Source organism: Myripristis murdjan, chromosome 3 (genome assembly GCF_902150065.1).
Source record: "Myripristis murdjan chromosome 3, fMyrMur1.1, whole genome shotgun sequence".
NCBI lineage: Eukaryota > Metazoa > Chordata > Actinopteri > Holocentriformes > Holocentridae > Myripristis > Myripristis murdjan.
This window is the reverse complement of record NC_043982.1, coordinates 25,077,656-25,091,018: the sequence shown is the minus strand read 5'-3', so window position 1 is coordinate 25,091,018 and position 13,363 is coordinate 25,077,656. Positions and strand designations below refer to the sequence as shown.

The window sequence follows — 13,363 nt, the reverse complement described above, 5'->3', positions numbered from 1 at the left end:
AAAGACAATAATCCCAATGACAATCAAACTCACACTGCTGTGTGTGTGTGCAGAATCCACAAGATGAAACGGAATGAAAAGCCTCTTAAACTTAATGCATTGTTGTCTGAAGTAAAGAGGTAGTGTCCTTTGCAATACTACTACTACTATTACTAGTACTACTACTACTCCTACTACTGCTACTAGTACTACTACTACTAATAATAATAATAATAATAATAATGATAAGGAAATAAATAAATAAATAACACGTGCACTTCTAAAGTTGAACACTAGGCGCCGCTGCTCCGCTCTCCGTTTTCCCGAGCTCTTCCACCCCGTCGGTCTGGGTGCCGCGTGGTCACGTGACATAACTGTCAGGGGACAGCATGGCGGACATGCATGTGGATCCTCAAAACAAACCGCAACGTTTCCTCAGCTAACCCGCCGTCAGAAACATCGAAACCGTGCGCAGAGCCGGGCCACCGGTGCCCGAAGACACCGCAAAATGGACGAGGAGAACAAACTTCAGTTCCCGTCCCTGCCCGCGTCCAAAGAAGACCTTCTGGTGTGTGTATGTGTGTGTGTGTGTGTGTGTGTGTGTGTGTGTGTGTGTGTGTGTGTGTGTGTGTGTGTGTGTGTGTGTGTGTGTGTGTGTGTGTGTAGGAGCTGCAGTGGCTGGAATGTCATGTGTGTTTGTCTGGCTGATGCTAGCTAAACTCGCCACCAGCAGTCGCAGCCCTGTTGCTGTCCAGCTAAAAAACTAATACGGACAAAGACTTTGTTGCGCGATTGGCTTAATCCCATACCATCTTCACATCGATCTGTTAATCCAGGAGTGTTTTCACAGCAAATTGATGTGTCATTTTGCCCTCACTGACTGTGCTAGCCCTGAATAGCCTAGCCTACCCATCATTAGCCACGTAAGCTAGCTGTGTGGTGAGCTGGTTGATGATGGCTGACTGAGTCCACCACAAACAACCAGCTGTATTCCTCTTATTTGATTTGTCCTCTTATGTTTATTTCATGTCTTACAGGACTGGGCATATCCAATGAGACGAGAAATGCAGGTACGTAGCACTGACCATTTTCTATTGTACAGCTTGTAGTCTGTAAGCTTGTACATAAAGCTTTGTTTTCTTAATTAATTGCGGTTTGTGGATCCCCAAGAATATACACACGGGTTTACAACGAGTGTCTTCTCGTTTACTAACATCATGGGAAATAAATGTGTGAATGCTTGGAGATCTCTTGAGATTTCAGTATCCCCACTACATATAAGTCAGTTTTATACAAGGCATAGATAAAAGATCAACATCTGCTGTAATGTCTATTTTGGAGATTATAGTCGTGTCAAGATTGGGAGCCCTTTAGTGAAACAGATCAGTCATGCTGAACTTCCTTTGAAGTCATTGTTTGGTTGGACATTTTGTCCCTGAGAATTTAAAATACTGCATTGTGGTCCATGTTGGGTGTAGACATGCTGGAGACTGATTGCGCTATTGGTTGCAAAATGCAGTGCTATATTGCCATATGCTAGTGAACACACCATCAGCAAAACAATGCCCTCAAGCTAAAACAACATGTTTTATATGCAGAGGATGCCACTGAACAGCAAGATATTTTACTGTCAATGCTTTTGATGGTGTTGTCATGCTGTGTCTTTCTTTGCAGGAGATATTACCAGGATTGTTTTTAGGTCCCTACTCTGCTGCAATGAAGAGCAAGGTAAATGTTACATAGTTTATCTATAAGTGCCAAATAGTTGTAATTATTTTGATATTTGATAAAGCTTTTGTATGCTTGGATTCACATAATAACAGGTTTTTTATGCGGAAGGCTGTCTTATATATTCCCTGTAAAAGTCATTTGAAATGTTATCACTGTAAAAGACCAGGGCTGCAAGTCTGTGTTCAGCATGAAATAGACAGGGGCTTTTTGCCCCTTTTCTGAATTTAAGAGGAAATTTATTACACATTAATTATTAAGAAAACCAAGACGCCTGTTTGAAACCAACTAGTTGACTGATAGTTTGGGTGACCTGCTGACTACTCAAAAAAAATGGACACTTGCAGAGAAAGAGGCTTCATTTTGCTTGTTATTCTGATAAATAATGTGGCTTTCCTCTGTCTTCTTTATCCAGCTGCCAATCTTGGAGAGACAGGGCATAACACATATTGTATGTGTCCGCCAAGATATTGAAGCCAATTTTATCAAGCCTAATTTCCAACATATGTTTAGGTAAGCAGTTCGTTAATAATTTGTATCATCTGAGCACACTATAGCATACCAGTCTAGCTCTCATTGTGTCAATGCATTTTTACAGATACCTTGTCTTAGATATTGCTGACAATCCAGTGGAAAATATAATACGATTTTTCCCTATGGTGAGTTAAAAACTGGGCTGCTTGCTTCTTTTTTAACAAGGTTTTCATTTATTGCCACAGATATTATGTGCATTTCTATCATGCCTTGTGTGCTTTACTATTGAATTTTGCTTCTACCTTAACAGACTAAAGAATTTATTGATAGCTGCTTAACAACTGGAGGTAATGAGGCAAAAATATTAAAGTATTACATGCATGTAGAACACATACACTACCTTTTTGGGCAGTATTATCAGCTGTCTTTGGTCTTATTCCCTTAGGAAAGGTACTGGTTCATGGTAATGCAGGGATATCAAGAAGGTACGTTTTTGTTTTGTTTTTTGACATCATGATATTTAGTATCATAACCTTAATGAAGTGAATCCTGTAATATGAATGTCATTTTTCTTGTGAACTAGTTGTTAGAAATTTAAAAGACAATTTGATAAAAAATCTCTGAAAATATAACTGATTTTTCTAACTAAACGCCAGTGATAGAGCAGAGCATGAATTATAACGACATAATAAACTCTCTCTTTTCATGTATTGTTTCAGTGCTGCCTTAGTGATTGCATACCTTATGGAGACATTTGGGATGAAATACAGGTGACTGTTCAATTTCATATGAATTGCTTTTCATTTTCCCTCAAGTTAACACTAATGACTTTTCCTATCATGTCTGATTGTCCCTTGTTATGTGCAACTAATGGCTTCAAGTGCACTTTTAATTGTTGTCCCAGTATTTGATAATTGCATAATTTGAAGTACCTCTCCCAAGTTTTTTTTTAGCATTTGCTATAACAGACAAGGTAAGGGTTGGATTGAAGGATTGAACTTTGTGATGGCTGAGGCTCGGTGTTTGCTCTGCAGGGATGCTTTCAGCCACGTCCAGGAGAGGAGGTTCTGCATCAACCCCAATGTGGGTTTTGTACATCAATTACAGGTAAGCACTGACAGAGAGACTTTGGTAATGTGCTAACCTTTGACTTTGTCAGGTTAGCATATTACCATATCGCAAACATAAAAAAAAGCCCTTGAAGAGTCGTAGTTCTTGGGGAACCTTCCCAGTAGGTGGTTCATCTCAAAAATCCCTAGAACTGGCCAGTTCATATGTATAAGGGAAATTTGCGCCGCTGCAATACAGTATGCATGTCTGAAGTGATGATGATACCTCAAACGTGAATCGTCCTCATGTTAACTCTTTATCGAGCATTTCTATACTAAATGGTCCAGTTGCAGTTCTGACCTCCCTAGAACCAGAACCAGAACATTCCCCTGACCTGTGCAGTCTTTCCTCACTGGACTTTCAGATGCATGTCAGATGCATGTGTTTGGCATCTGATTATAATTCAAGGTATTAAGATAATCCTTGTAAGAACTGGTGCATGTATAAGTCACATTTTGCTCACAACACCCAAAGTAAGCAGCTCATTATGAGGCTGGATATGATAACTGAAAAAGATATCAACCCTGTTATACTGTCAGTAGCCTCAACAGCTGTAAATCACATGATCTGGAAACAGCTCCTAGAATCACAGATTTATGGTATATAAAGGGTAAAAAAAAAATCCCAAGGTGTATTTCTCCTCAGTAAGGATGAATGTAAGCCAGAAGAGCAGACTGACAGCTTTTGATTAAGGGTTTTAAGAGTTTTCTTGATCTCCTATGATAATGCATAATAAAGCACACTATACCGAGACCATTGCAAATAGTTGTGTTAATGAGTTCTCTGTTTCCCAGGAGTATGAAGCAATCTACCTAGCCAAGCTGACCATCAAAATGATGTCACCGATGCAGCTGGGCAGGTCCTTCTCTTTACAAGCTGGGGTGCCAGGTTTGTACACACCCACCCACATAACCAAGTGTATCTCCCCGTGTCAGTTTGAGCACTATAATATCACAGGAGAATGATCCGGCAGAAGCTTTACCAAAGTGGGAATGAATGTAGAAGAGAATTTCCAAGAGCATTTGCATTCTTGAGTAAGCCTCCGTCCAGTGTTGCTTTCACAACAAGACGGTTGATGGTAATAGGGATGTTACACAAATCGACACCTGGTGGAGTCAATATCAAAGTTTTTAACATTACCAATACACATTTGATCCCTCACTCTGTACCTGAGTATTACTCTAATGCAGCATTAGCCTGTATGTTTAAATACTGAATCACTTAAAATTTGCAGTCATGCTCAGAGAACCATCTGCCAAAATGAGAGCACATAATCACACCACTGTATTCATTGTAGCAGCAGGACATTTCATACAGTTCCTTGCATTTGAAATTAGTATTTTGTTGGACTGCTGTGTTTTTTACATGAATGCTGTAGGCCGATGTTGCACTCATAACTCAGTGTTTGTATTCTAACCTATTCTATTCTAGCCTGTATGTTTTAATACCTGGAACACATAAAATTTCTGTTGACTTCATGTTTGTACAAAGTGTGCTGAGTTGGATATCTTGTATCAAGTATCAAGAGTCATGGGATTCGACTAGTATTGGTACTGGCTACCAAAATCCTGGTTTTGTGACATCCTTATTTGTTTTTCTGCTGAATAGCATTCGACTGCCTTTGTTCTTGGCATTGACCCAAGGACTAAGTTGTCAGTGTGGCAAGTCTGAGTCAGACTTGGAGATGGTAAACTTCAGTTAAACAGTAAAATTTGTGACACTAGACAACCCCCGTAAAAAAGGAAGAAGTAGATAGTTCTAGTTTTGATTTCTCTCGACTTTGATCCAGGATATCATCCAGGATGATAAACATTTCTGCCATGTTGCCATGTCCCTGTTTTACTGAGGTGGTTTGACAGTTTTTTAATAACTGAGCACCCAGCTGATTAACAACAGTAGCATACTTGTACTCCGCTCTCCATTTGTGATATTAGCCGTTGGGGTGTCATCCAGAACAAATCTAATAATGATGATGTTTTTCTGGACAAGTATGGTTCTCATCCTGCTTACTAATATTTTGAGACATCCAACTCAACTGTGCATTCATTAGCTGTGTCTTTAGCTTTTATGAATAGGCATTATTGAGAGACACAAACAGAAGTGAGCATTCAGACACACAGCCCCCAATCACCAGCTCGAACTTGCCTTTAAACTTTTTCCCTTCCCCCTGAACGGACTCCATTTCAATATAATGCAGACTATAAATGTGTCTAGTATTTTAAAAGTTTAATTAAGGTAGGAGATGGTCAAAGGGCATTTGTGCAAAATAATTTCCATTTTAGTCATGGCAGGCTTTCTTTTTAACTCAACAGAAATCTCACAGTCCTGCTTGTCAAATGAGAAGACATTTTGATGTATCGCAGTAGGTTCATTTGTTTTCTCTTACTCTTTCTCCCTTTTTTTTCTTTTCTTTTTTTTTTTTTTTTAAACATAGGGAGCCGTAAACGCAGCCTGGAGGAAGACGAGGACTTTGGAGGAATGCAGGTCACAGCAGCACAGAATGGATGAGCTTTGCTGATACTTAGCTGTGTGGCGCAGTGCACTCTATTTTTTACATTTTTATTGGGATTAAAAATGTAAATATTTGAACTTTTTTCTAAGGGGAGGGGTCAAGGGCGGGAGGGGGAACAGCTCCTGATGTCTGAGACATGCACGGGAGGAACGGGAGGATTTGATAACATTTTTGTGTATTTTCATTTTCTTTTCATTTCTCAAGCTGTATGCACTGATGGGAGATTTTTTGCAGTTTTATAGTATTTAAAGCATTTTGCATTTGCAGCGGGACAGTATTGCAATAATGCACTTTCGATACTTGAATTATTACCATGGTCGGCCAGAAGGGGGCAGGCAGCAAAAGGGAATGTAGTCAGGACGCCTGCCCAGTGGAAGACACGACCAGAGGAATAGCTAAGCCTTGTTTAGGAATATGGACTAATATCAGGCTTAATGTGAGATAGTAAGGAATGAAAAATAACAATTCACTGCTTAATAAAAAGAATTTGACTTAAGTCTGTGTTCAGTTGAGTTTATATATGACAGTAGTGTATAAATGCTTCACAACCTTGACAGTTTCCTCGAAGCATTTTGTTCATAATCGTGACATGTTCATTATGGGTACAGTAAAATGGTAAACACTGTTGGTAGGCCTAAGAAAGAAACTGTTGCATACCCTCTTGCTTGAAGTTTAAACACCAGGCTTCATAGCTCAGACCAGACACTGTCAAACAAGGACAACATAAGTGGAAAGATTTTGTCAGTCAGGCAGAATTGTTGGGCACTTGGGTAGCCCACCAGATAAGAGCGCATACGGCTTGTTAAGGCCAAGTGCTGATCGCAGCGTCCTGGTTTGAATCTGACCTCAGGCCATTTGCTTTATGTCATCCCCTCTGTCTGTCTCTACCCTGCCTTTCCTCAGAAATGCCAAAAAATAATCTTAAAAAAAAAAAAAAAAAAAAAAAACTCAAGCAAAATTGTTTGGCCATTATGACAAGAATTATAACAGTTGAAGTGCAAATAACCCAAGCTATAACTGATAGTACGTCAGCTTAAATTGCTCTTAATGACATCTCAGTGTTCTTACATGAAAGAAATAAGACTTAACTTACCCTGTGGCATATCACACAGCAGCCACAATACAGAACAGCCTTACATCTGACCAAACTGGACACCGCAGGGCAGTTTCTCATTGCCACTGCACAAGACTATAAGCTATATCGAAACCTCCCTGCCACTTGTTACTGTGGTGGTGAAGTAAACGACAGCTGTGGCAAGCGTGTGCAGCTGCAATGAAAGGGAAACTGTGTAATGATTAATCCATGTGGCCTATGTGGTCCATAAATATGAAATCTCTAAATGTAGCAGTAAAATGCATTAAAAACATGTTTTAACAACTGTAATTGCAGGTTTTATAAAATATAAAATGTTTTGTCAGTATTTTTGAATGCAGATGATATGTAGCCCAAACACACTCATTATCCACCAATATGCATGTGAAATGTGCATCAGTACACATCATCTATGCCTACAATTACAGACATCAAAATCTCAGTATTATTATAACATCTGGCATTACTTAAACATGCCTGAAGATACCAGGCTGCATTCCACCTCTCGGGTTGTTTTGAAATATGTTGATGTGCAGCTACAGAGAGACATTTGCACAAATAAACAAGTCATACAAATTTAAGTTTTTATTCTGATCAGTCATAACCTGAATGATTTACTAGAAAGAACAGAACTCTTGATAGTCAAAAGTTAGTTTGTTGTACACTTTTAACCTGTTTGTCTTGAGGATTTTTCTGAATGTAGAAATCAGAGAAACTATGGCAGATCGTAGGCTATTTTATTTGACTATTACCGTACATAAATGTAAATAAATTACATTAAATATTTTCCCCATTTCCCCACAAGAAGTCCAGCATAATTAAACAAATTTACTACAAAAACTTAAATAAGATAGATATTTTAAGAAGACATTTTGTCTACATCTCATCACACAAATCCTTTGATCCTAATCACAACTGTGATCAAATTTCTTACGTTTTCCAAATACAAAACTTTCAGAACCTTTTGTCAACGTCTCACCACTTCCTTATAAAATATAAAAGTTTTCAAATATTCACAAGAAATGTACATTACAATAACAGTCTTGACTTGACAGGAATTCTTTGTTTTCTATTAGAATCATCATACATCCCCAGGAAAAAAAAAAAAAATGACCCGAGAGGAAGAGCAAAGTCTTCAGAGATATTAATAATCAACTCATAGCTCTTCCTAATCAAAGGACAGAATAAACCCAAAGCCAATTTCTGTTTTTTTTTTTTTTTTTTTTTTTTTAAATGCCTGCGCAAAAACAAAAGTTAATTCAGGGTGGGGGTGCCAACTCAAGTTTTTCCTCAGTGATAAGCATTTAAGACAGCTGACATTTCACATTTGATCTTATAATTTGTGGTGAACAAAAGTAAAGTTGGGCTGTTGAGGCTGAATTAGTAATGTGACAGAACAGGCTAAGTTCATCTGAGGTTGAGTTCAAATGAGGTGGCTTACAGTACATCACATGCTGCTCATCTTGTTCAAAAAAAAAAAAAAAAAAAAAAAAACTTGACAGTAGTTCTTGCCAATGAAAATTTAGCTGCTTTCGAGCTAGAACTTAGTACAATCTTGATTTTCCAAACAATAATTGCATTTATTGCAATTATATAATAGAATCCTACCAGATATGTTAGGTATTTTCTTTTGGTCAGTATGCAGTAATTTGATAAATTACAATGTAACAAAATAAGAATTTAAAGAAGAAAATTGTATGAAGCGTAACTGACATTCCTTTCTTCAGAGGGTGGGGTACCACGATGTCAGAGCTCCACCCTGGTGAGGTAGCCTTAAAGGGGCAGGGGATGGTATTTGACTGAGATGAGGGCTTGAGCGTGTATTTTCTTATGAATTTTCAAAGAAGTGCACACTGAAAAAATGTGGTTAGTGTTACGGGACACCTCAACCTTTTGTAATCCAAAAGGCACGACACACTCTCGAGCAGCACTCCTAGAGTCAGAGGCTCTGCAAGTCCTGATCTCAATGGGTCTATATAGTGGAGAACAAACCGCAGAAAAAAGGGGGTTTAAAGTCTCCTGTGTCTTCAGTCGAAGAAGCGACACTGCATGTAGGTCTCTTCAGAGGCAGAGTAGCCAAACTTTTGGTAGAAAGCCACATTGTTGGCTGCACATTCCAGTGTGATTTTGTAACAACCCAGTTTTTTGCTGAGAAGAGTAAGGGTTGAAACTAACCTGCAGTGACAACAGAGAGAAAGGACAGAAATTAAAAAAGGAATCAGGAATTAGGAATCATACAGGAGATGTTTGCTAAATAAACACCTAAATAAACCTGTGGTGCATGAATGAACACATAGGGTCTTACACTAACTACCATTCAGCTAGGGTTGACCTATTTGTCAGCTGTGTGGGCTTTGGCTGACAAAGATTGCAGTGAGTTGATTAGTCAGCCCTCTGCTGCTGGGTGGCAGTAGCATGGATGCATTTCACTTGGCAAGTTAAGTGTTGGTGCATCCGTGCAACTAAATGCTGATTTCTGGCTTAAACAGCTTCACCAAGATGTCACCATGATGCACAACACATCTTAGTGGGTGGGGGGATGATTCACTGATTAATCACTGGGAAAGTAGGGGATTTGGTCAACCAAAGAAATCTTTAGCTGGGCAGAGTCGTACATTCAGCTGAAAGAAAGGTTTCAGTGTCAAAGGCGTCAGGCGGCTCTACTTACAGTTTCCCCAGCTGTTTGCCTCTGCAGACGTCACTGACTACTACCTCCTCTACCCGGCCTCTCTAAAAACAAAAGAAAACAAAGTGACTCTTTATTCTTTCCAATTCCACTGTTTGTCAGACACCACTCAAGGTATTAAACACCAAGTTCAATGTAAGCAGACAAAGTATTCTTGTGTAGTATCATTACAGTCTATTTATTATTATTACAGTGTACTAAATGAAAAATCAATACATGTCACTGCCACATGTAAATCAAAGCTAGGTAAAATGAGCTGGTTTCACAACATCATCTCTTGGGCTGGGTAATACATCAACAGTACCTTAATATTGTGATATGAGTCTGGGTGGTGGTTGTTTGCCTAATGGTGATTTCTCAATCAAGTTGTTTATTTGCCTCCATTGTATTGTTAAATATACCAAATTGCCCAACAGTTGGAATATACCTTAGCACAGGAGTGGATGAATTTGTGCTCTGTGATCAGCGTCGCTGTGGCAACAATCCGCCCCAGGTTTGTGTCTTCCACCACGATGACATAGTAGTCTCCTGTCTTCTTCATATGCTCAAATTTCTCTGGCAGACAACAAACAACACACATATTATTTATTCTGGTTATTTATTTACCGGTATGTATTTATTGTCGTCTATTTTCTTATCTATGTTTCCACCTATTTTAAATCTCATTTTATGGAAATCCTTACTGAAATGTTAATATTATTTTTTAATAAAATGTCAGGAAGGAGGAGGAAAAAAACTTTTAATACACAAAGTTACTGTGATTTTTTTTTTTTCTGTTTTCTTGTGAAATACTGAGTAGTTTTAAAATGTGATGCCTCTTTTGATAATTAAGCAAATGGAACAAACTGAAAGGAGGTCATTCTTTAGCTGGAGTGTTCACCACTCTGCACTGGTAGCCTGTGACAGGGGGTCACAAGTAGGCACTGGTTTGTTTTAAGGGTCATGAGAAAAAAAATTGAGAACCACTGTTCAAAACAAACTAATAACCATCAGAATTTCACTTTAGTGTGACTTTGAGGAAGTAATGAGTTATGCAGGACTTACTAATGAACTGCTCTGGTGTGACATCTCCTGCCAGGGTGAGCTGAGACAAAACCTTGTAGAATCCTGGATGAAAACAGTGCGACAGAGCAGGAGGTGAACATGGCTGGAGGGATATTCCCATTCAATCTGCTCTGAACTGTAAAACTACAAAGGTGATGACTGACACCCAGTGCTTGTATCCAACAAAGAAAAATTCACCATAGCTTTCACATTGTCTCTTGAAATGGCCATTTTCTTTTCATTATATTTCACTGGATGTTGTAATCCAGAGTCTGTCTTACCCCTGTTAAAGTCTGCCGTGCAGAGGGGCCTGAGCACCAGGCCTTGGCCTGGGCTGGAGGGCGAGATTGGGGGAGAGAAGGACACAGTGTTGCTACTCCAGTCCAGCTCCTGGAGCAGAGAGGGCTCGAACAGGGGGCTCTCGTCCAGCAACATTCCACAATCTCTGCTTGGGGGAACACCCAAATACACTAAGACACACATATGCATCCAGAGACACATCTTGAGCTGGTTATGTACTCAAACAACCCTCCTGCGATGTGTGCTGTTTTCTATGAAAGGTTTCATTCAGATCATGTTCACAGTAATGGGTTCGTAGGTTGAACAATTTGTCTGCTTGTCCCCTACTGTGTTTTATTTATACAATTTGTATTTTTTCATAGAATCTTATATTGTTGCTGTGTAATTTAGCAAGTTTAATTTGTTATTTGACTCTACATGTTGTAGTTTTTGCAATTTGATTCCATTCAATAATTTGCCCACCTGGTCAGCACCTATTGCACACCTGACTGAGCAGGAAGGGGCTCCCTCTCACTGTAGTCCTTCAAGATTTCTTCTGTTTTTCCCTACCATCTGTGGGTTTTTGGGCGAGTTTTTTGCTTGTCTGTTTGTTGTGCCTGCGATGAGGGTTAAGTCAGGGAGGTGTAAAGCCGTTTGCGACTTTAAACAATGATTTAGGGCTCTACATAAACTCAAATTTGAACAAGTAAACAAATTACAACACAAGCAAGTTTTGACAACAGCACACAAGTCTTCCAGCTCTACAGCCCCTGGGACCTGTAAAGATGTGCTGAATCAAATACCAAAGCAGCACAACGCTTACAGTCCAATGTTGTTCCGGCCTCATGGACTGAACATTAATTTGTGAATCCTTGTCCGTTTGGGCGCCCGTTTGCCTGTTTGTCCTGAGCATCCAAGAACTTTGTCCTGACAAATACACTTTGGTGAAAGCCCTTGTTGCATAACAGAGCTGAGATGACGTTCCTCTGGGTGACAGGCCAGGTGGCACATACATGGGCATGCCCTCGCTCACATAATGACACTAATAAGGTGATGCCATTCATTAACAGTGGTTATTTCCTATACCTGGATACAGTATCAACCAGCTACTCCTCCCATCCAGGATGTGTAATCTGAGAAGGGCCCTCCCACACGATAATGGCATTCTGCTGCTGTATAGTGCCACAAGTAGCTGATAGCAAACTCAACTTGATTTATCACTAGATGCATTACATCTAATGACTACAGCCCAGTGCGTCTCTGGGATTAGACTAAACAGGTGACACCTATACTTTTAGTTTCCATAGCATCAAAACAACCACTGTTACGCTGCTATTAGTCATCATTTCCGTATCAGGCAACTACGCAAACAATCCGAGTAGATGATGATTATGAGCTTGTCCCTGACAACATAAGGATGTCACAGGGATGTCAGATTATATTAAATAGTTATATCTATTGTAGGCTTACAGATTTAGACGAGCAAGTGACGACAAAAGAACTGTCTTCCCGTAAATCGCCAAAATTAACTCAGTCTGACTGATAAATAACTCCCACCGTGGATGTTAATCTAGCTGGGCTGCCGTGTTAGCAATACAATATTAGCTCCGTGTTATAACTTACACATATCAGATTACACCCGCTGCTTAATGTATGTATCTGGCCGTATTTATAGTACATCTTCCTCTTGTCGTGTCTCTTGGCGAGGTGTAGGGTTGAGCCAAGCCAGTAGACTATCAAACTCAACCCGGCTAGCTTGTCACAACGACGGCTAGCTAATTTAAAGATACTTCACATTCACTTCTGTACCATTAGGCTTTGTTTACAATGCGAAGAGCGCCACTGCTTACCTGTGTAGCGATGACACGACGGGTTATGTCGGTGGTTGAGTTGTCAGAGTGAGATGAGAGAGAACCGGGGGCTGTTTTACAAGTTTTGCATTAGGTCGGGCTACATCATTGACTGAAACAGCATGGGGCTGTCGGCTGTTTCCGCCTGGCGTGAGCACTTGTGTATGACGTGGCACGGCTGCTGTGCTGAAGGCGCGGCCCGATGACGTTTCCCCACGCGCGTACACGCGTACACACACACGCACAAACACACACACACACGCACAAACACACACACACACACACACACTCCACCACAATCCCTACATTATTTTAATTAAAGCCATGCTGCAGTAATGAGATTAATGTAAGATTAACTATTCTGACAATAATAGTAGTGGGTGACAAAAACAAGAATTCCCTCTGACACTGCACACTTTCACCCACACACACATTAACACAGATTTATTGGACTAATAAACTCAAAGGTCCAGTGTATTGGCAGCTGCTTGATGCACCGGTTTGACATGTCCTCATGACATTTCCTGTGTCATAATTTAAAGACATAACACTAAAGTAATTCAGCATGATCTCAAAATCAGAGTCAGAGAGCACAACTCATCAGACAC

The 13,363-nt window shown here is 39.8% G+C and overlaps 2 protein-coding genes across 3 annotated transcripts; one reads left to right on the top strand and one right to left on the bottom strand.

The window, feature by feature from the left end:
* Positions 1-337: 337 nt before the first annotated feature.
* styx (serine/threonine/tyrosine interacting protein) lies at positions 338-6,299 on the top strand. Its single transcript, XM_030046405.1, has 11 exons — positions 338-547; positions 1,017-1,049; positions 1,654-1,707; positions 2,123-2,220; positions 2,306-2,366; positions 2,492-2,528; positions 2,627-2,666; positions 2,901-2,951; positions 3,216-3,288; positions 4,086-4,179; positions 5,726-6,299. The coding sequence occupies exons 1-11, from the start codon at positions 488-490 to the stop codon at positions 5,797-5,799; spliced, it is 675 nt and encodes a 224-aa protein (XP_029902265.1). The 5' UTR covers positions 338-487; the 3' UTR covers positions 5,800-6,299.
* A 1,162-nt stretch (positions 6,300-7,461) lies between these two features.
* On the bottom strand, positions 7,462-12,894 carry gnpnat1 (glucosamine-phosphate N-acetyltransferase 1). 2 transcript variants are annotated; one of them, XM_030046425.1, is made up of 6 exons: positions 12,756-12,894; positions 10,908-11,074; positions 10,627-10,689; positions 10,010-10,137; positions 9,565-9,626; positions 7,462-9,071 (listed from the first exon to the last, which is right to left on the bottom strand). In XM_030046425.1, the coding sequence occupies exons 2-6, from the start codon at positions 11,059-11,061 to the stop codon at positions 8,924-8,926; spliced, it is 555 nt and encodes a 184-aa protein (XP_029902285.1). In that variant the 5' UTR covers positions 11,062-11,074; positions 12,756-12,894; the 3' UTR covers positions 7,462-8,923. The 2 variants fall into 2 exon arrangements, with proteins under 2 accessions (XP_029902285.1, XP_029902277.1); XM_030046417.1 differs by having other exon boundaries at positions 10,908-11,071.
* Between the last annotated feature and the right edge of the window lie 469 nt (positions 12,895-13,363).